Source organism: Leucoraja erinacea, chromosome 39, assembly GCF_028641065.1.
Source record: "Leucoraja erinacea ecotype New England chromosome 39, Leri_hhj_1, whole genome shotgun sequence".
Lineage (NCBI taxonomy): Eukaryota > Metazoa > Chordata > Chondrichthyes > Rajiformes > Rajidae > Leucoraja > Leucoraja erinaceus.
The window spans coordinates 9,552,150-9,567,893 of NC_073415.1; the positions used below are offsets into that span (position 1 = coordinate 9,552,150).

The 15,744-nt window shown below is 39.5% G+C and overlaps 1 protein-coding gene across 2 annotated transcripts; it reads left to right on the top strand.

The window, feature by feature from the left end:
• The first annotated feature begins 2,064 nt into the window (after positions 1 to 2,064).
• Positions 2,065 to 15,464, top strand: LOC129714431 (heme-binding protein 2-like). Of its 2 annotated transcripts, XM_055664016.1 has the most exons (8): positions 2,065 to 2,193; positions 4,773 to 4,829; positions 7,582 to 7,663; positions 8,210 to 8,330; positions 11,769 to 11,908; positions 12,834 to 12,997; positions 13,508 to 13,543; positions 13,650 to 15,464. In XM_055664016.1, coding segments are annotated over exons 1-8 (696 nt in total). In that variant the 5' UTR covers positions 2,065 to 2,191; the 3' UTR covers positions 13,744 to 15,464. The 2 variants fall into 2 exon arrangements, with proteins under 2 accessions (XP_055519991.1, XP_055519992.1); XM_055664017.1 differs by lacking the exon at positions 13,508 to 13,543 and having other exon boundaries at positions 2,067 to 2,193; positions 13,650 to 15,462.
• The last annotated feature ends 280 nt before the right edge of the window (positions 15,465 to 15,744 follow it).

A 15,744-nucleotide genomic window follows, 5' to 3' on the forward strand; every position in this document is an offset into this window, starting at 1 on the left:
AGATGTATTAATCTTGAGAAAGAAACTAAGGAACTCAGCAGACTAGGCAGCAACTATGGAGGGAAAGGAACTCAACATACGTTCCTCCAGAAGCTCTCCTTTCTTTGCCCTAGCTTTTCTGCACCACACAGCAGCATAGTTTTAGCTTCTTCATGTTTATTATGGAGAATTAATTTAGAATAATTTAGAGGCCCCATGGAGAGTATTGTTTAAGAAAGAACTGCAGATGCTGGAAAAATCGAAGGTAGACAAAAAATGCTGGAGAAACTCAGCGGGTGAGGCAGCATCTATGGAGAGAAAGAATAGGCGACGTTTTGGGTCGAGACCCTTCTATTGTGTTCAGTTTATGGCAAAATGGTATGGAAAAAATGTTGTCATGGATGAAACGGTGCCGAGACGATTTACGAGGATGTTGCCAGGACTCGAGGGCCTGAGCTATAGGGAGAGGTTGAGCAGGCTTGGACTTTATTTCTTGGAGTGCAGGAGGATGAAGGGTGATCTTATAGAGGTGTACAAAATCATGAGAGGAATAATTGAGTAGACACAGTCTTTTGCCCAAAGTGGGGGAATCGAAAACCAGAGGACATAGGTTTAAGGTGAGGCAGGAAAGATTTAATAGGAATCTGAGGGGTAACTATTTTACACAAGGGTGGGTGTATGGAATGAGGTGCCAGAGGTAGCTGAGCAGGTATTATCACAACGTTTAAGAAACATTCAGACAGGTACATGGTAGGATAGGTTGAGAGGGATAAGGGCCAAACGCAGGCAATTGGGATGAGTGTAAATGGGGCATGTTGATCGGAGTGGGCAATTGGGGCAAGGGATCTGTTTCCACGTGGAAAAGTTAGAAAAAATGTTTTCTTGTAAGTTCAGGGAACTTTGATTACAACCAAAGATTTACCACCATTATTACACCACCAAAAGAGGTCGGTGGGGGGCGCTGCAAGCTGGCAGCCCTGCCAGCAGCGCGTTAGTTTTTTCAACTTTTAAATTTTTTTTTGGTGTGTTTAAATGTATTTTTTAAATGTTTCTTTATGTGTCTTATGTCGGGGGGGGGGGGGGTGGGGGGGGGGGGGGGGGGGGGGGGGGGATAAGGGGGAAACCGCTTTGGTCGCCTTCCTCCACGGAGAGGCAACTTTTTCCATGTCGCCTCCCCCGTGGCCTAATATCGAGGATCAGTGCGACCTTTCCCGAAGACGTGCCCGGGGCTTCAGCAGTGGGCGCAGCGTGGACTCTCGTCGCGGAACGGGCTAGCCTGAAGCCGGGGTCTGCAGAGCTCCAACCGGCAAGGCGTCTTGGGCCTGGGATCCCTCGTTGGGGACCCGAGAGGGGAAGAGCTCCGTCCACCGGCCCGCAGCCAACATTTACCGCGGGTGCGGCATGGACTTGCCATCAGGGCAGGGTCCCTCGCCGGGAACCCCTGGAGGGGAGCTCTGACCGCCGTCCCTGTGGTGCTTTTGGTTGCAGCGCGGCGGGGACTTTAGATCTTCGACCGCCGGCCTGCGGCCTACACCAACCTGAAGCCGCAGTCTCCGGTGGGGAGGCACCATTTCAGAACTTACCTGGACTTACCTTGTCTACTCATCTGGATGCCCGCAGTGGTGGCTGCGGAGGGTTGAGGTCCCGAGCACGGGGGAAAATGGAGAAGGATTGGCCAAATTTTGTGCCTTCCACTACAGTGATGAATGCTGTGGTCGATGTTTATGTTAAATTCTTATTGTGTTTTTGTGTGTTCTTTTTCATTGTACTGCTGCTGTCAAATTCATTTCACTTGCACTTTATGTGCAAGTGACAAATAAAGCTGATTGATTGATTGATTGATTATATGTTTTGAAAACATGACATTGTGGCATTTTTGATCATGGTTCATAAATTTAAGGGCAGTTACTGCCTCCCAATGTTATTTTTTGCTGAATACGTAACCCATCAGAATCCGACTGGGAAAAACTCCCCAGCTCTGGTTTTATAACCATTATGAAACCTTGGCAAGAATTCACATGCACAAAGTGGTTACAAAACAACTGGAGGCTGTTCTTGCATGTTCAATGAATAAGCTGCAACGTGATTTGTACAACTCCCTCTTGTTATAAAAGCTATATTGTATACAACGCCCCTTGCAGTTTGGTAGGCACTACATAAAGAGTCAGCAACAATACACTGAAGCATCGAGAGAGAACCCTAGGCAACAACAATGTGAGTCCTAAAATATATTTTCTTGATATAATAACAGTAATTGTATTTTTAAAACAGTAACCCGCTGCATGTGAGTATGTTTATATATTAGTGACATGTAAAATGGGATGAATGTTGCAAAATTCTTGTTTTAATTAGAATTAAAGCATCTGCTTTGGGTTAAATATAGCTCTATCATCAAATATGTATTCAAACTGTTAAAATGCAAAGTTGATATTTTGCACTAACCTTCAGCTGCAACCGCTTTGTTGAGTTACTTTTACTGTTATGATTATTCAGGTTAAATTATTATACGTCCATTATGTACTCTCTAATGTGTGGATTGTTCCTCACTCTTAAGGTTTTTAAAGCACTTGAGTGTATAATAACTTCCCTCCTAAGAACAGAAGTCGGCTTTTAAGTCCCTCAAGCCTCCTCTACCATTCAACAAGGTCTCAGTTGATCTTCTGCCCCAACTCAAATTTCCTACCCTTTCCTCATTCCAATGGTCCAGTGGCAACTTATTGTCATGCGCACCTAAGTACAGTGATTTTTTTTGCACACAATTCAATGACAATCCTACTATATATTAGGCACAATCATATTAAGTGAAAGAGTGTAAGACACTGAGTTAGTACACAAAGGCAAAAGGTGTCAATAGACCATAATCTCCTTCCTGGTTTCAATGAGACAATACATTATTGTTCTGGAAATGAGGATATAGTATTAACCTCTTGCACTGGGAGTGGGGATAAATATGGGACATTTCAGAAGAACACAAGAAAATAAGAGCAAGATTAGGAGTACTGATGGTATCTTGCAAGCCGGCTTTGCCACTCAAAATGATCATGGCTGATGTATGCTGGTCTCAACTTATTTTCCATCTCAGTTCTCCACAGGCCTCAATTCTTTATCTTTGTAATATTTTTCTATTCCACCTTAAATATTTATAATTATAGAGATTTGCGATCTGAAAAAGGATATTTCTATACAGCTAAGTTTTAGATGACCAGCCTCCTATATTGGAACTATGCCCCCTTGTTCATAACTATTCCACCAGTGAACAGCTCTTAACATCAACACCGTCAAGCCAACATACATTTAAATAAGACCATCCTTCACTCTTCCAAATTCACATGAATAAAGACAATAATTGTTGATCCTCTCTTGATGCAGTGATAGCTGCACTGTGTGACTACCCTCTGATCTGCTCTTTTAGCCACAATATTTATGTAATTGCTCCTGTTGGTTTCTGGACAACAGCATGTTCAGAGATGCCTCAGAAAGTTCTTCCCCATTACCATCTCCATGGTGGGCAAGCAATGGTTGACCCATCTATTTAGGGCAGAAAGTAGACTGGGAATGGTGCAGGGATCAGTAAGTCTTGTGCATTGTGGAGTGCCCTCTCACAGAGTTGTGAACCATCAAGATGATGGCATGGCTGTAACCACCAAACTTACAGCCCATTTTAATTTTTCACCAAAACATTGTTTCAAGGAATATGATCAGCTACTGAGCAATTCCACAAAAAACATCAAAGAATTATTAACAGAATGTTAAGACATTTATTCTATTTTCTCAAGGTACTGCATTATCAAGAGAAAGAAGACGTTGTGCACCAACTAATGTGCCTAAACAGAAAGCACAGTAGAGTTATGCTACAGTAACAAATGTGAAAAAGTTACCAATCTGAACCAATGCAGTTTTGGTTGAAAGTATTGAGAGCAAAGATTTGCAAATACAATGTTTGAGGATCTTCAATTTTCATTTGTACCATTGAAGGGGTTAAAAAAATGCTGGCAGAATTTATTCCCATGTGAATTGGCAAAAATAGGTGGCACAAAAGAGCCATCCATCCCAGCTGAATTAAATCTGCCAAGAACACAGTAATGGTTCTGGCAAAAGATAAAGATCTTCCAAAAGTAACACAACAGTAAAAGATTTGTGTCTGTGTATAGCCTTTCATAACATCTAGGCATACAGCCAACCAAACAGTTTTGAAATTTAACCCCTGTAATGGAATACATAAATCAATTTCCACAACGCAAGTTCCAGCAGCAGTATAAAAAGAGGCAGAAATGTACCTTGTCATTCAATAAGATAACAGTCTCAATGGCAGTTTACGGCCTAAACCCCATAACCCTTGATTCTCCTGTAGTTTAAGAGGTTTGGGTTTGAAAATGCTTACTAACTTAATTGCAAGGCTCCACAACTTCAGAGTAAAAAGTGCTCATCCAACTCCTAAGATGCTAACCCTTTATACTATTAATTTGTTACCTGGTTTTATTAGATACAATAGGCAATAATTATTGATTTTTGCCAGCCATATCTGCATCCAAAAAAGATTGTTAACTTCTTTCACTGCCATCTAGTGATGAGGTAATATCACTGAATAAATATGATTTAAAACTTCATTTGTGTCTCTCGGTCACTTGAATGATTCCAACGTGTATAAACAGAAAAGATAAAATCATTTAAAATACTTTCAATCATGTTTTTTTATCTTCATTTAATAATGAAGTATATTTTCAAATTGGAGAATGAAAATGCAAACTTTGTCCATGTTTCACATGTTTCCGTTTGCTTCTTTTTATCCTTAGGTATTGGATGAGACTGATTCTATTTCTGTTATTTGGTCCGATGGAAATTTCGAACAGGTCAGAAAATAGATAGATTAGATAAAGACAAAAAAGGAAGAGTGCACTTCAATTTCAATTTGATAATATAGTCTGGAATAGTAAAATACTTCACTGGAGCAGGACCACATGTGTCTACATCTGACTTTATGCTTTGTGCTGAATTATAAGAAAGCATATGATTATTTTCAGCTGATTTCTGACGTAAAATTCACATGATGACATTGTATGAGGATAGTGATTATTGTCCTCACAGTTAAATAGGTTGTCAACAGTGACTACATAGATTCATACTTTAAAAGTATAATTACATGCATGCTACCACTGGGAGTTAATTACAGGTGAACCCTGCATAATGGAAGTTCCGGTAAGGGAGGTTCGCCCTTACAGAATCACAAATCAACACCAAAATATCGGGGATTTGAAAATAAAAATTTGCTGTAATGGAACTGAGTGCAAAAAAAAGATTCATATCAGCATTTTTTTATATCTCACAATTTTTGACGCATGCAGATGACACACCTTTGTGTTACAGAAAATTGTGATGTGGACTGTCTTCTCGAAATGGGGTGATGGGATAACGCTGGGGTCGACTGTAGAGAGCTGCAGCTCAGGAAGCTGGAGAGCAAAGTGGGGACACAGATCAATGTAAAAAAAAGCACATTCAGTTTTAATTCAATCACAAGATGGATTCCTCCACAAAATGAGACACTTTGTCTTGAGGATGGCAAACCCTTGATGTTATTACAGTAGTGATAGTTTACTAACTCCCTCCATGACTAATTATAGTGTGACATTGGCAATAAGAATACAATAACCTTCATTCTTCAATGAATCAGAAAGTACCCATGAATTGGCTACTGTGTAGAGCAGTGCAATACCAAATTGCAATACCAAAGGAAAATTCTGGGCGAAAACAGAAATAACAACTGCTTCTAGACTTCACTGATGCGTGTTGCGTGGCTAAGTGCTGCAGCTCTATGAGCTGTGACCTCACAGCTCCAGTGGCTCAGGTTCAATTCTGATCTAGGGTGCTGTCTGATTGGAGTTCGCATGTTCTCCCACGACCGACTTATTTCCTCCAGATGCTCCTGTTTCCCTCATGTTCCAAAGACGTGCTGGTTGATATATTAACTGGCTGCAGTATATTGTCCCAAGTATGTAGTGCCTTTGGTGGTAGAGGTAAAATCTAGGAGGTGGCGGGTGGAGGCAGTAAAAGTTATATCAAATGGAGGGGAGAATAGATTGGGATTGGTGTAAAATAAGTGTAAATGAGTGTTTGATGGTTGGGGCAGAACTGTTGGGCTGAAGGGCCTGTTTCTGATCTGTATGACTCCATGTTTAATTAAACTGTATATTATTTAAGTCAACATAGCACAGCTATACAAATCCTAAAGTGTTTAAGAAGGAACTGCAGGTACTGGAAAATCAAAGGTAGACAAATGTGCTGGAGTAACTCAGCGGGTGCGGTAGCATCTATGGAGCGAAGGAAATAGGCAACGTTTCGGGATGAAACCCTTCTTCAGACCTGATGAAGGGTTTCGGCTCGAAACGTTGCCTATTTCCTTCGCTCCATAGATACTGTCTCCAAATCCTAAATGTAGTTTTACAAGCCCCCTATCCTCGAGTTGATGTTATAACTGAAAATATTAGTTTTATTATCTTAGTTAAGGAAAACAAACATATCTGCTGCTAATTCTTATCCAGTAACTCTTGGTGGATAATGCCCAAAGGATATCTCATTGAATGGGATATTGATTACATCCTCCACTGAAATTGACTACTGAAACTAAACCATCCCACTCCTCAATGCTCATCTTGTCCATTGGATGGTGCAGCCTAGTAAATAACCTTATCAATTGCTAACATTAATTCTTCAGGGAAGAAAACAAAAGAGTCAAATACTTGGGCCAAACACCCAGAAATTCCCTGAAACATTGTCTGCAAAAGGACTATTTCCAAGTTAGATTTCCTATCCTATTACAACTATTAAAAACAACTGTCATTCTATTAGCATTCATTCAGTATATTCAGCATGAGAAATATTAATAAAAATACAACTTTTACCACCAAGCGATTGAAGGAGATAATCAAGATAATCAAGATAATCAAAACTGAATGTTTGATCAAAATGTTGGATAGAGAGGAGTGAAAGTGCGCTTGTTTGTAGTGGTTTAAGGGGAAAGTTCCAAAGCTTTAGGCTGAGGGAGTTGCAAACAATGCTGCCAACTATACAACACAGCAATATGGATGGTCAAATGGCTGGAGGTGGAGCTGAACAAATGCAAAGATTGGAAAAAATGGTTTAGAGAGGTTAATGGATCTTCCAAAAATGTACAGTAACCATCAGTTAACACATTATAGAAGGCAGACATGGAAAATGAGTTCAAGAATGATTTAGCACTCATCTCCCTGCTACCTTCAAGTAGAAGGTACAGGAGCCTGAAGACTGCAACAGCCAGGTTCAGGAATAGCTACTTCCCCACAGCCAACAGGCTATTAAACCTGATAACAAAACTCGGACAAAACTCTGATTATTAATAACCCATTATCTGTTATTTGCACTTTATCAGTTTATTTATTCATGTGTGTTTATATTTATATTATGGTATATGGACACACTTATCTGTTTTGTAGTAAATGCCTACTATGTTCTGTGTGCTGAAGCAAAGCAAGAATTTAATTGCCCTATACAGGGACACATGACAGTAAACTCACTTGAACTTGAACTTGAACTTGGCTAATCTTCACTCTTAATGTTCTTTTCTTTCAGCAATAACTCTAGACCAGTTCACTGCAAAGAACGAAAAGAATGTTTCAATTATGAACTGATTTGCGAAATCTCAGGTTATGAGGTGAGATGCAGATTTTCAATTTTGCAATTTACAGACAGCATACAGTGCATTGACTTGTAATGTTTTCACAAGTTATAGGTATAGGAGTAGAATTTGGCCATTTGGTCCATCGAGTCTACTCCACCATTCAAACAATGCATGGCTGATCTCTATCTCCTAATCTCCTAATACCATTTTCCTGCCTTCTCCCCATAACCCTTGACACCCGGTGCTACATAATGAATACATAGAAATTAAAGAAGTTGTCAGATTCTATCATTAGTTCCTTCATAGATTCTTCACCATCAAATAACTCTACAATACATCCAATAGAACAATTGTTAGAGAATGTATTCAACATACTAAATAAGTACTGACCCATAATAGATAAATTCATGGTGCTATTGACACAATTGTCCTTTCAATACTGGATATGATTAGGATTTGAATTTGATTCAGACTAAATCTTATATTTATATGGGCCATTAACTAGTAGTGAAGCTGTTTGGAGGTGAACAAGGTGCTTAGTGTTTAACCATATTCTTTCATGTGCTGCTTCACATTCAGGTCCGTCATTATAAAGCATCAAAGTGGATAGCAACCAACGTTACAAGTTTTTTTATGGAATTCGCCAGCTACGAAGGATTCACAAAGCTCTTTCATTACATCCAAGGAAAAAACGAAGAAGGTAGAAAATAACCTTGAATAGCAATTCATGTTACTGCAATAATTACCAGCAAATTACATATTATATTTCAAAGCAAAACAGTTCCTTTCACACAAGAAATTACAGAATATTACAAAAATGTACTGCTGATTTACAAATCTGAAGACTTAGGTTCGATCCAGATCTTAGGTGTTGTGCACTGTCAGGGTAGACTTTGCACATCCTCCTTGTAACCATGTGGGTTTCCCTTCGTTGCTGGTTTGCTTCCTCATTCCAAGCACATTAATAAATCTAATGTTACTGTAAAATACCCCCCAGAGCAGGTAAATGCCAGAAAAGATTAAGGAGAGATTGATAGGCAAGAGAGAAAGAATAACTTATCGGAGTATCGTGAAAAAAAGGTGACAGAAGATTGCCCCATTAATCATCCTCTCAGCCTGAATGGCACAACAGGAATCAAGAAAGATGGAGAAGCCACAACAGTGTTAAAAATAATGAAACAATTTTTTTACGTTTAGGTATTTGAAACTCATTAATATGTTTGCCCGGTTACTGAGAAAGGTTGTGTCAAGATTCTACAAACATCAAACAGGTTGGTGGTAAGATGCGTATTTTAGGAACAGAGGAAGGTGGAGACTCAGAGGAATTGAGAGGAAGGAATTATAAAGAAAGGGATGAAAGGTCATAAATGTGAGACATTAACTATTACTCTGTTCACAGACATTAACTGACACTGGATATTTCTGGCATTCTCTGCTATATTTCAAAAATAAAGCATTTCACAAATGACTGGAATCAAAGTTTAAAGGGATCTGGATGTGATCTTGGAGGAAAACAACAATAGGCATGTTACTCTTAAGCATAAGAATGGTAAGAAAGAATGGTCCAATGATCTTGGGGAGCATGTATTGATACAGAATAGGTAATCAGCAATGCAACTTGTGAAGAGAGGAAGGCTGCTAGAAACTTTATTAGGGAGGAAATGGTGGAGGTACAAGATGAAAGTAAGCAGTCTTTGTGACAGTGAGGATATGAGAACTTAAATTTGTCACAGGGTCTCCACAGATGCAAATAGTCAGATTAGGACTAAAACAGTGGCTAGGTATGAAATGGGAAGTTACTAGTGACCAATGTGTAGGATTCAAATCTTCTTAGCATTTCCTGGAAAAAGTTACAATTTATTAAAATTGTACATCAAAAATTCCAAGAGTAATCAACAAAGCTGATGGACATAAAACAGTGCCTTGTTGATGCGTGTGTATACTTTGGCTGATCCCTTCTCTGTAGATAAAGTAACTGAGGGAACAAAACACAGATGAGGAAGAGGTGACAAAGTATGGTACTTTTAGCAACTCTCATAGTAATAATGAACATAGAAGCATATACTGTATAAGTTGCAACACAAAACACAAGTCATTAAACTAAACAGTTGTGTCAATGTTTTTTTCCGTACAAGTGAATCAAATTGTTCTATTCACATTTACCCACTCTGTTTACATATTGTTATTTCCCAAAGTTTTTCTTTAATTTCGATACAAAATGTACAGCGATTACAGTACTAGAAACTATAAGGGGACTTTGAATAGGGCTATTTTAGTGTCATAGACCAATGAAAATGTATAGTGACACTGTACACACGTTCTATTTTGCATACGCTGATATGCTGGAGAAAATCTGCATCAGGAAGGATTAGGTGAATAAATCACCAAGGTCTGACAGGATCTATCCAAAGGTGCTAAAGGAATATAGAGAGGATATTGCTGGGGCTCTAACAGAGACATTTTGCACGTTTGTTAGCAATTGTTGAAATAGCAGAAGTTGAGGAGTTGTCCCCTTGTTCAAAACTAGGTCGAGGTACAAGCCTGGAAACAATGGAACAGTACGCCTTACATCATTGGTGTGTAAATTGTTGGAGAAGATTCTGAGGGACAGGTTTTATGTTCACTTGGAAAGACAGGAAATGATTAGTAGTCAGCTTGGGAGATCATGCCTCACAAAATTCATTTGAGTTTTTTTGAGGCGGCAACTAAGAAAATTGATGAAGGGAAAACACTGGACAAACACTTGGTTAAAACACTGGATAAGCATCCTAATATTTGGACTATTGAGATCAAACATGAGTTTGCATCCCAGCATGACAGCTGGCTAATTGTGTACAGTAACCTCGTGCTAACGGACCATATGGGGGGAATGGTGTCCATTATTGTCGATTGTCCACTATAACCAAGTACGGTATTATCACTGCAAAAGTGGTATAAAGAAACAACTGCAGTCTCTGGTTAATACACAAATGAACACAGAGTGCTGGAGTAACTCAGCTGGTCAAGCATCATCTCTGGAGAACATGGTTGGGTTTCGTTTCGCGTCGGGAATCCAAGTGGGTTGACCGTCCTGGGCTGCTGGCGGCTTGCGGAGAGGCAAGAAATTGGTAGCAGCCCGCCGGTGTGCAGATAATGGTGGTGGCGGCTTGTGGCGTCAGCTATGGCTGTGATGGTGGAGGTGGCAGCGGCATTGACAGTAGTGTTGGGAGGGGCTGTGGTGATGGCGGTGGCATTGTCAGGCATGGCTGGGATGGCAGTAGTGACTGCGGTGATGGTGGCGACTACGGTGGTGGCAGCAGCATCAGTGGTAGTGACGGTTGGGGGAGCATCTGAGCTGGTGGTGAAGGCAGTGGCAACAGGCGCAGCCTGGAACCGATCAGGGTGGCGGTGGTGGTGACTATGGTGGTGGTGCCAAAGGTGGCCGCAATGGTGGCAGGCGGTGCCTAGTGTGGTCAGGGTGGCAGTGGTGGTAGTAGTGGCGGTGATGGTGACAGGCAGGGCCTGGAAGGGGGAAGATCTGGAGCAGCCGGGGAGGCAGTGATAGACATGGCAGCAGCGTGATCCAGAGACGCCCCATGCTGCAGCGGTGTGTGAAATGGTGCCAGCATTATACATCAATCCATTATACAGAGGTCCATTAAATCGAGGGTTTACTGTAATTAAATAAAAGGGGAATTCATGTTATTGGTAACAGTGCCCATTGGATTGTTGTAAATGTCACGTGCTTCATTTCCTTTGAGGACGATAATTTGCAATTCTTATCTGGTCTTGCCCATGTGAAATTTCTGTTAAAATTATCCTCAGATAGTCTTGCAAGCTTGTGGTTGAGAAACAGTCAGGAGTAAGCAATAAATGTGGGTCTTGCCTCTAATATATGTATCCCATCGATGATTTTTAATATCAAACATACTTGCTGACCACTGCCTGATTTAACCTTGCGTTCTTTTCTGTTCAACTTGACATGGCTTCGGACCACAGGATTTGCAGCAGACAGACAGTATATTGACATAGTATGAAGATTATATTCTGCATCTATAACTTATTTTTCCAGGATTTCTCCCAATCCCTGTCAAGCTGTGACATATAGGGATATATTCTACCGATTATGACCAAATTATTTATTATTATTTCAACACAGGCAAGAAAATTGACATGACAGCTCCTGTTCTGCTTAAGATACCTGAAAATGAAAGAATAATGGAAATCAAGAACTACACTATACACATTTTGTTGCCAGCTATTTTTCACGAAAATCCCCCAACACCCATTGACTCTGACGTAAGTATTTCAAGATTGGTATATGGAGCGGGAACCAATTACATTTGATTCTAAATAGACACAAAATGCAGGAGGAACTCAGCTGGACAGGCAGCATCTCTAAAGAGAAGGAATGGGTGACCTTTCTGGTCGAGACCCTTCTTCAGACATTTGTTTCTCCCTCTTTGTGAAACATTATTATTCAGTGGTTTTAAGGCAGGGCATCAATGCACTCAATATATTCAATATCACTTTTCACATGGCTATCGAGTGAGTGAATTAACCTCTAATTTCAAGTAATATTCTGAAGTGGGGGCCTATGGATAAAAGTGAATCTGCCTAACACATATTAGCAACAACGCAACAAGGTATGAAGGTCATTTAACTTAAACCGCTGGGCACTTTATAAATTTGTCATTAATTCATTAGCTCCAAGCTACATAGATGTATTGCATCACAACAGTAAATTATTTTCTTAAGAAGTTGCCACTGAAATGCCACAATTAAAATGTGTCTATCCAGTCAGCAACGCTGCTCATTTACCTCAAAACAAGCTAGACTCAAGAATATTTATTTTCAGTTTAATCATTTTTATTTTAATAATTCTCTTTATATGCTAAAATCTAGATTGTATTGACTCATGAATGCTGGCTGCGTGGCTTAGCAATGTATAGGAGAAAAAGAGACAAGTTTTGCCCTTGAAGCTTTTACTATCTGAAGACTAACATCACATTTCCATTAATTGCCTATCAAATTAGACGTAACTTATTAAGTTTTGGATTTTAGACTCTAAAACCTAAAAGTCGTCCTTTTATGGTGCTAGTATAACTACGATGAACTTTTAATATAGGGATTCCTTTTATCACATTAAGCAATTGATCCCTGTCATTTAACATTTCTAATTTTTATCTGGCGACACCTAATCATTTTTCTTTCATATGAATAGGTTTATATTATTGATTTACCAGAGATGTATGCTTTCGTGAAATCCTTTGGGGGCTGGTTACTGACATGGAATTCAAAATTCTATTCCTCAAGACTGAAAGCACAACTGAGTAAAGCTGACCGGAAATTTGTCTCCGGCTATTATTATGGTGCTGGCTACAACAGGTAAAAATATGACCAGTTTGTTGCTTGAATTTGGTGTAAAACTGGATAATATAGTGAAAGGATTACCCCTGTGGTTTAAGACATTTTCTGTCCTTTATTTAGTTCAAATATTTTAAATGGGCAGATAATCCTTTAACTTCACCTGTTGAACATCTATGCAACACAGTTGGCAATCTGAGTGCAGGATAACTGCCTACCTATCAGATGCCAATGATGAGAGAGTAAGGTCCAACGGAAGTAGAGTATACTTTTTACAGCTGTTTAATATAATGATATCAAGAACGGTACTGTGGTGATAAATTGCTGCTCTAATATGGGACAACAGATGTTTCAAATTAATTTCTCACATTATGAGATTGGAGTCCTGGCAATTGCAATGGTAAAAGAAGTCAAGCAAAGCAAAATATCTGAAAAGAGGAAAATCGTTTTGTGAATACTTTTAATAGTGGCTAGGCTATGGAGACAGAATGTGCCCATCTTCCTTGTCATTTTTTTGTTTCCTCGCATCAGCTCAGAAGAGGTGGAAGTTGAAGATAAAGAGTGGGGGTAATGTTTCAATCCGTAACGTGCATTATGTATGTTAATTTGCAAGTATTCACCTCAGCAAAAATTGACTTTATTAAAATAACTTTTTTATTTATTTTTTGTGTAGCCCTATGACATTAATTGATCGGCACAATGAAGTGTGGTATGTCGCAGAAGGAACTCCAGTATGTTCAACCTCAGACCCTGACTTGGCCATATAGGAACCTCTTGAAGAACTTTCCATGTAACATTTTGTCTGGTCCATGCTAAAACATATCATATTTGTAATCATAGCTTGTGGCATCTAAGAAAGGAAATTGCCATTATTACCAGTCTGGATTGACAGAACATGGCTGATGACATTCTACTCTTATTGCTCGAAAAACACACTGATCATTATTTACCGCTTTTAAAATTGCGAGATTAGATTAACATAGGTCATGATATTAAGCTTCTTGTACCAAAGCTAAAACGTTTTTGCATGAGGGATTTCTTTTGCATTCTAATAGTTGTTAGTATTTAATTATAAGAGATGAATAAGTTTTCATTCTTTCCAGGATCCTTTCACTTTTTTGTCTCTTCAATGCCTCAGCTCTCAACAGATAATTGACCACATGAACATTTTAAACTACTGGCAACAAAAAAACTGTACTGATATTTTGTTACACACACAGTTGACCAATACACAACTCCATTTGCAACTGGAGGTCATTGATGCATTTTTAAAGATGTTTGGTTGCGGAACTTCTATCAGAATTAAAAATATGAACATCTGATACGATAGCAAAATAAACTTTGCTGATTTGGCTTTTGAGAAATAATTGTGAGGTTGAATAATTATTTGTTGTTTTCAATTTTCTAGTTTTTCCAGCACTTAATTGACTACAGGCTGGTGGTGGCCACAAAACTGCCCAGGGGATATCTTAAAACAATAATTGAGTAATGTGGTATTTCAATATTGAACATAACTATGTTATTACTTCAGCCTTGTCAGAATTTTCAGTAATCTCTGTTGTGAGACTTCATACCATGGAATTATTCAACAAATGTCATGCTTCATTGGAGCCTCTGTAGGACGTAATGGTTTACTACATCTAATGTTTGAAATATAATATGAACACCTCACTAGGCAATTAACTTTAATTCATCACCTGCACAGTAAACCCTCACAATTATGGACATCTATACAACGGATTTTGATTAATGTGAACCGAGGCTTCCGTTTGTGGTGGTGGTTGGCTGGCAGCGCACAGCGTAGTGGACAGGTGGCGGTGGGGAGAGATCGAACAGTAAAACACTCTTGAAGAGTGTTGCAGCGTTTGCTACAAAGTGAGGTCCTGGGGTGTTAGATGCAGACACAGTGCATGCCACTGCATTACCCTGGCAGTGTGTGCCTTTGTTGCATGATAATGGAGGGAGGTTCCCATTGCACTGCCCCCCACGTCCTCCATGTTACCATGAGCCGGCGCCACGTGGCATGCTTCCTGTTGTGGGAACAGAGAAAGTGAGCAGCATGAAGGCAGCATGAGTACTGGGCCCGCATCCAGTGCACTACATGTGGGGACAGGGGCTCTGCAACTCCTCACCCTGTGAACTCCCGCTGGTTTAACCCTCACTCCAATGCCGCATTTATTCCCACCCGGCGTTAGGTTAATCTTTATTATTTACCTCCCACACCCGGTTACAACGGATAATCAGCAATATCGTAACCATTCTCCCCCGGTGGTTCGTTATTGCGAGGGTTTACTGTTCTTCATAACTACAAATTAATTCTTAAAGAGACAATGGAAAGCATTGAAATTCACCTTTTCAAATATGCCCATATATTGAATCTGATATTCTATATGTCTGAATAATAAATTGTATTTGCGAATGCAAGCTGTTATATAGTTCATTGTGCTAAATAAAATAGTTATTTGTTGAATATCATTGTTATGTCTTTCTATGATGTTGTTTCCAGCTGTTTTTCCATCTCCATATCACTCTAATCCCCTACCTGAACACAGAGATCTTCATTGAAAAATAAACTGTGAAGGGGAGAATTATCAGGCAAATTTATTTTATTTGCTGTCAGCATAAAGCCTCAGCTGCTGTAAGTACATTTTGGGAAATCTCATTTAATTTAACACGTGGTAAACCAATATCCATTCCCAACAGTGGGGCTACCTACCATCATCATTTATTGCTTTTTTGAATTTATCTATTTGTTGAAATCTGGGCAT